The sequence below is a fragment of the Triticum urartu genome, unplaced genomic scaffold, assembly GCF_003073215.2.
Source record: "Triticum urartu cultivar G1812 unplaced genomic scaffold, Tu2.1 TuUngrouped_contig_6910, whole genome shotgun sequence".
Lineage (NCBI taxonomy): Eukaryota > Viridiplantae > Streptophyta > Magnoliopsida > Poales > Poaceae > Triticum > Triticum urartu.
In genome coordinates this window covers 1-7,421 of record NW_024117711.1, presented here as the reverse complement: position 1 = coordinate 7,421, position 7,421 = coordinate 1, and the positions used below count along the sequence as shown (strand labels likewise).

At 49.6% G+C, this 7,421-nt stretch overlaps 1 protein-coding gene across 1 annotated transcript; it reads right to left on the bottom strand.

Moving 5' to 3' along the window:
- Positions 1-5,151: 5,151 nt before the first annotated feature.
- LOC125531251 (L-type lectin-domain containing receptor kinase SIT2-like) lies at positions 5,152-7,415 on the bottom strand. Its single transcript, XM_048695659.1, has 2 exons — positions 7,153-7,415; positions 5,152-6,952 (listed from the first exon to the last, which is right to left on the bottom strand). Exons 1-2 carry the CDS (start codon positions 7,252-7,254, stop codon positions 5,342-5,344), a joined length of 1,713 nt encoding a protein of 570 aa, XP_048551616.1. The 5' UTR covers positions 7,255-7,415; the 3' UTR covers positions 5,152-5,341.
- Between the last annotated feature and the right edge of the window lie 6 nt (positions 7,416-7,421).

Here is a 7,421-nt window from a genome sequence, read left to right as displayed (position 1 = left end):
AGGTGCAGGGGGCACCCCAAAGACACAACAATTGATCATTGATCTATTAGCCGTGTGCGGTGCCCCCTTCCACCATAATCCTCGATAATATTGTAGCGGTGCTTAGGCGAAGCCCTGTGACGGTAGAACATCAAGATCATCACCACGCCGTCGTGCTGACGGAACTCTTCCCCGACATTCTGCTGGATCGGAGTCCGGGGATCGTCATCGAGCTGAATGTGTGCTAGAACTCAGAGGCGCCATAGTTTCGGTGCTTGATCGGTCGGGCCGTGAAGACGTACGACTACATCAACCGCGTTGTTCTAACGCTTCCGCTTCCGGTCTACGAGGGTACGTAGACAACACTCTCCCCTCTCGTTGCGATGCATCACCATGATCTTGCGTGTGCGTAGGAATTTTTTTGAAATTACTACGTTCCCCAACAAGGAGTTCACCGGGCCCGTCGAGGACAATAACCGTTGAGAACGTAGATCCGCGTCACCAGATTCTACATAGTGTTGTGTCCCTCTCACGGGACCCTCATAGTCCTCGCCATCCGCATTCGGTCAAGCTCTATGACGACCTCTTCTTCTGACACGCCGAGGACCGGAGTACATTCAGAAAAAAAACGACAAATCCAGATCTGCATAGTATCAATGTTGCTTTTGTCTCTTCTTTACACTATTCATGCTAGATTTCACTTTTTTGTTTCTCAATGTGCGTTCCGAGTTTAGACTTGAAATTTTTAGGGCTTGTAGTCACATTCATTGTGAACACTCACAATATTTTTTGGAATTTTTTGAAACATTTAAAAATGCTTTTTTGACATTGGAGCACTGGGAGTACCCCAAGGCTGGGAGCACCGGGTACTTTCCTGGGGGCGGCAGGGGGGGGGTACGCTGAACCTGGTTTTGTAGAAGTAGTAGGTGTGGTGGACAGCCGAGCAACTATGGAAGAAGTGGTGGTGGCGGTGCTAGTTGGAGAGGAGGTGAATGACAGTCGCTCTCATGAGTGGCTTCTCTCTCGAATGTTTGTATCATATGCTTCTGAATCCCATGTGTATGTACACTGCATTGAAGAGCTAGAGGATATTGTTTGGTTACAAGTACAAGTGATTGGCATGGAGATGATGACACTGATGAGGAGGAATAAGAGCTTAGGGGAGGCCATGGTGTATGAGTGTGCATAATTTGCTCTGAGCTGGAACTTGGAAGTAGACCAGGGAATGTAGTGGTCTTAACTTGTAACCATATTAAAAGTAAAATTGCAACTTCCTGTTCATTTAAAATACATTTCATACAAATCCAACTGATTTCGTTCTAAATCCTGTCTGACAAGAATAGTTGTCATGTAAAGTCGAAACATTATGTGAAAAATAATGCATGGAATGGATTTGCTCATATTTATCCACCTCTTACTTCCTTGCAATCATTGAAATCTGAACTATGAAGTGACAAGGAAAATGAAAATTAATTTATAGAAGATCAAACCAGAATATGTTGTTAAGGAACTCTAAACACGGTTAACAAGGTCCTCCTATCATAATATCGTATGCCACCTGATAATTTGATCGGCGTAATACTATTTTAAAGAAGGTGCTAAGGATTCGAGATACAATACTAAAATCAAACATCATATGTGTCATCTTCCGCCAGAAAGGTCAGATATGGTGCCAACGGTCATCGCCGTCGATGAGAATGGGCTTGACATGGAATGCAACTCCTTTCTTTCCTTAAGAGCTAACAAATTAAAGTTCAAGGTTGCGCGTGTCATCTCCGGGAGTGGCAATTCTCCATCAAGATACTACAAAACTTGATGCATCGTGGGCCTTGCAGAGGGAGACGGGTGTGAGCAGAGTAGTCCAATCTTGAGAATTAGGCACACCTCATCGGAGTTGTACTCGTGTTGCAGCCTTGGATCCGCTGCCTCGACGAGTGACTCTCTATGCAAGTGCTCGAGTACCCAATCCGGCAACAAGATTTGGTTGCCTTGCTCATCTTGCTTGATTGGTCGTCGTCCGCAAGCGACCTCGAGCATGAAAGTTCCGAAGGCGAAAGCGTCTGTCAGAGGGGTGGCTTTCCCCGTTCTCACTAGCTCCGGTGCTAGGTACCCCGTGGTTCCAACCACACGTGTTGTTTGTGGGTTGGTGCCATGCTCATACAACTTTGCAAGCCCAAAATCGCCTAGCCGTCCATTCATTTCCTTGTCAAGAAGCACATTGCTTGACTTGACGTCTCGGTGGATGACGATTTTCTCCCACCTCTCATGCAGGTAGTGTAAGCCACAAGCGAACTTCCTGTTCATTTAAAATACATTTCATACAAATCCAACTGATTTCGTTCTAAATCCTGTCTGACAAGAATAGTTGTCATGTAAAGTCGAAACATTATGTGAAAAATAATGCATGGAATGGATTTGCTCATATTTATCCACCTCTTACTTCCTTGCAATCATTGAAATCTGAACTATGAAGTGACAAGGAAAATGAAAATTAATTTATAGAAGATCAAACCAGAATATGTTGTTAAGGAACTCTAAACACGGTTAACAAGGTCCTCCTATCATAATATCGTATGCCACCTGATAATTTGATCGGCGTAATACTATTTTAAATAAGGTGCTAAGGATTCGAGATACAGTACTAAAATCAAACATCATATGTGTCATCTTCCGCCAGAAAGGTCAGATATGGTGCCAACGGTCATCGCCGTCGATGAGAATGGGCTTGACATGGAATGCAACTCCTTTCTTTCCTTAAGAGCTAACAAATTAAAGTTCAAGGTTGCGCGTGTCATCTCCGGGAGTGGCAATTCTCCATCAAGATACTACAAAACTTGATGCATCGTGGGCCTTGCAGAGGGAGACGGGTGTGAGCAGAGTAGTCCAATCTTGAGAATTAGGCACACCTCATCGGAGTTGTACTCGTGTTGCAGCCTTGGATCCGCTGCCTCGACGAGTGACTCTCTATGCAAGTGCTCGAGTACCCAATCCGGCAACAAGATTTGGTTGCCTTGCTCATCTTGCTTGATTGGTCGTCGTCCGCAAGCGACCTCGAGCATGAAAGTTCCGAAGGCGAAAGCGTCTGTCAGAGGGGTGGCTTTCCCCGTTCTCACTAGCTCCGGTGCTAGGTACCCCGTGGTTCCAACCACACGTGTTGTTTGTGGGTTGGTGCCATGCTCATACAACTTTGCAAGCCCAAAATCGCCTAGCCGTCCATTCATTTCCTTGTCAAGAAGCACATTGCTTGACTTGACGTCTCGGTGGATGACGATTTTCTCCCACCTCTCATGCAGGTAGTGTAAGCCACAAGCGACCCCTTTGATGACTTGCAATCTTTGAGCCCAGTCCAAAGTGAGACCATCTCCATCTCCTTGGTTGTACAGATACTTGTCCAGGCTACCGTTCGGCATGTAATCATACACCAAGATGAGCTCATCTTTTCGCCGGCAATAGCCAAGTAACTGCACGAGGTTACGGTGCTTGATGCGGCCAATACTTACGATCTCGGCGATGAACTCCTTCATTCCTTGCTTGGATCCATGGGACACCTTCTTCACCGCGATCTCCACTCCGGACGCCGGAAGCACCCCCTTGTACACCATGCCGAAGCCTCCTGTGCCAAGCAGGTGCTTGTCCTTGGACCCGTTTGTGGCATGTAACAGATCTTTATACGCGAACCGGTGCGGCCCGAACTCCATCTCCCAATCTTCCCGCACCTCGGTGTACCTCAGGCGCCTTCTCACAAGCAGACCCAAGGCGGCGCCGGCGACGAGGACGACAACCGCGCTTGCTATTGGCAGGGTCATCTCCAGAACTCTTGAGCGAGGCTTGGACCCCAGCTACGGCAATTTCGGCAGCTTGGAGGCGTCAATCGCAGGCGCAGGCCTGTCTATGCCCAGGCTCCAGCCGAGAACGTAGTAGTTCACCGGGCCCATTGAGGACAATAACCGTTGAGAACGTAGATCCGCGTCACCAGCTTCTACACAGTGTTGTGTCCCTCTCACCGGACCCCCATAGTCCTCGCCATCCGCATTCGGTGAAGCTCTATGACGACCTCTTCTTCTGACACGCCGAGGACCAGGGCTGGGGTGAGGGGGGGGGGGAGTATCCAGTGCTCCAGCCATGGGGTACTCCCAGTGCTCCAATGTCAAAATACATTTTTAAATGTTTGAAAAATTTCCAGAAAAAATAAATGTTCATAAGGAATGTCACTATATCCCCTAAAAATTTCAGGTCAAAAATTAAAACGTACTCCCTCCGTCCCATAATGTAAGACGTTTTTTGCCACTAGTGTAGTGGCAAAAAACGTCTTACATTATGGGACGGAGGGAATACATTCAGAAACAAAAACGACAAATCCAGATCTGCATAGTATCAATGTTGCTTTTGTCTCTTCTTTACACTATTCATGCTAGATTTCACTTTTTTGTTTCTCAATGTGCGTTCCGAGTTTAGACCTGAAAGTTTTAGGGCTTGTAGTCACATTCATTGTGAACACTCACAATATTTTTTGGAATTTTTTGAAACATTTAAAAATGCTTTTTTGACACTGGAGCACTGGGAGTACCCCAAGGCTGGGAGCACCGGGTACTTTCCTGGGGGCGGCAGGGGGGGGGTACGCTGAACCTGGTTTTGTAGAAGTAGTAGGTGTGGTGGACAGCCGAGCAACTATGGAAGAAGTGGTGGTGGCGGTGCTAGTTGGAGAGGAGGTGAATGACAGTCGCTCTCATGAGTGGCTTCTCTCTCGAATGTTTGTATCATATGCTTCTGAATCCCATGTGTATGTACACTGCATTGAAGAGCTAGAGGATATTGTTTGGTTACAAGTACAAGTTATTGGCATGGAGATGATGACACTGATGAGGAGGAATAAGAGCTTAGGGGAGGCCATGGTGTATGAGTGTGCATAATTTGCTCTGAGTTGGAACTTGGAAGTAGACCAGGGAATGTAGTGGTCTTAACTTGTAACCATACTAAAAGTAAAATTGCAACTTCCTGTTCATTTAAAATACATTTCATACAAATCCAACTGATTTCGTTCTAAATCCTGTCTGACAAGAATAGTTGTCATGTAAAGTCGAAACATTATGTGAAAAATAATGCATGGAATGGATTTGCTCATATTTATCCACCTCTTACTTCCTTGCAATCATTGAAATCTGAACTATGAAGTGACAAGGAAAATGAAAATTAATTTATAGAAGATCAAACCAGAATATGTTGTTAAGGAACTCTAAACACGGTTAACAAGGTCCTCCTATCATAATATCGTATGCCACCTGATAATTTGATCGGCGTAATACTATTTTAAAGAAGGTGCTAAGGATTCGAGATACAATACTAAAATCAAACATCATATGTGTCATCTTCCGCCAGAAAGGTCAGATATGGTGCCAACGGTCATCGCCGTCGATGAGAATGGGCTTGACATGGAATGCAACTCCTTTCTTTCCTTAAGAGCTAACAAATTGAAGTTCAAGGTTGCGCGTGCCATCTCCGGGAGTGGCAATTCTCCATCAAGATACTGCAAAACTTGCTGCATCGTGGGCCTTGCAGAGGGAGACGGGTGTGAGCAGAGTAGTCCAATCTTGAGACTTAGGCACACCTCATCGGAGTTGTACTCGTGTTGCAGCCTTGGATCTGCTGCCTCGACGAGTGACTCTCTATGCAAGTGCTCGAGTACCCAATCTGCCAACAAGATTTGGTTGCCTTTCTCGTCTTGCTTGATTGGTCGTCGTCCGCAAGCGACCTCGAGCATGAAAGTTCCGAAGGCGAAAGCGTCTGTCAGAGGGGTGGCTTTCCCCGTTCTCACTAGCTCCGGTGCTAGGTACCCCGTGGTTCCAACCACACGTGTTGTTTGTGGGTTGGTGCCATGCTCGTACAGCTTTGCAAGCCCAAAATCGCCTAGCCGTCCATTCATTTCCTTGTCAAGAAGCACATTGCTTGTCTTGACGTCTCGGTGGATCACGACTTTCTCCCACCTCTCGTGCAGGTAGTGTAATCCACAAGCGACCCCTTTGATGACTTGCAATCTTTGAGCCCAGTCCAAAGTGAGACCATCTCCATCTCCTTGGCCGTACAGATACTTGTCCAGGCTACCGTTCGGCATGTAATCGTACACCAAGATGAGCTCATCTTTCCGCCGGCAATAGCCAAGTAGCTGCACCAGGTTACGGTGCTTGATGCGGCCAATACTTACGATCTCGGCGATGAACTCCTTCATTCCTTGGTTGGATCCATGGGACACCTTCTTCACGGCGATCTCCACCCCGGACGCCTGAAGCACTCCCTTGTACACCATGCCGAAGCCTCCTGCGCCAAGCAGGTGCTTCTCCTTGAACCCATTGGTGGCATGGAACAGGTCTTTGTACGCGAACCGGTGCGGCCCGAACTCCACCTCCCAATCTTCCCGCACCTCCGTGTACCTCAGGCGCCTTCTCACAAGCAGAACCAAGGCGGCGCCGGCGACGAGGACGACCACCGCGCTTGCTATCGGCAGGGTTATCTCCAGAACCCTTGAGCGAGGCTTGGGTCCCAGCTGCGGCAGCTTTGGCAGCTTGGCCGCGTCGATCGCCGGGGCAGGTCTGTCTATGCCCAGGCTCCAGCCAAGAACGTAGTGCCGGGAGTTCACCGGGCCCGTTGACGACGAGAAGCCGATGTACGACGGCTCCGTCATCACCGTCGACAGGTTGCGGATCGCGCTGACCAATGGCCTGCTGGGTCTCGCCATCCCAAGGGGAGCCATGGTGACATCAATCCGGGTGGTCACCCTGTCGTAGTCCACCCACACTTGGAGCGCATCGCGGCTGATGAGGCTTACATTCCGGAAGCCGCCGCCGTTACCGTCGTCGTAGTAGCCAGCCTCGTGGGACTGGACAGAGCTGAGGCCGTTGATGTCGATGCCGACGTGGTTGGCGTTGATGTCGCGGAACTCGATGTTCTGCACGGTGTCGAGCTCCACGGCGAACAGGTGGTTGGCCTGGCTGCCGTCGTTCTGGACGTTGGTGACGCCGAGGTACTGGTCCGTTAGCCCGTCCGACAGGCTCTTGACGCCGGGCGCGAAGACGAGGGCCATGCCGTGGGTGCTGAAGTCCGTGTAGCTGGAGACGATGCCGCAGACGAAGGCGACCGAGAAGGACCGCACACGGTGTCGAGCTCCACGGCGAACAGGTGGTTGGCCTGGCTGCCGTCGTTCTGGACGTTGGTGACGCCGAGGTACTGGTCCGTTAGCCCGTCCGACAGGCTCTTGACGCCGGGCGCGAAGACGAGGGCCATGCCGTGGGTGCTGAAGTCCGTGTAGCTGGAGACGATGCCGCAGACGAAGGCGACCGAGAAGGACCGCACCGCGCCGTCCGGGGACCCGCGGAGGCGCAGGGGGGCCGGGTGGAACGCGTGGCCCTTCTGGTGGGTGGGGGCGTTGGCCAGCCCCCGGAGCGCCCCCC

Bases quoted from the DNA above. Each gene is read 5' to 3' on its own strand.
- LOC125531251 (XM_048695659.1), bottom strand. From the start codon at position 7,254: ATGGCCCTCGTCTTCGCGCCCGGCGTCAAGAGCCTGTCGGACGGGCTA. The intron at 6,953-7,152 runs CACCTGTTCGCC...AGCCAGGCCAAC, and splicing joins ACGACGGCAGCCAGGCCAAC to CACCTGTTCGCCGTGGAGCT.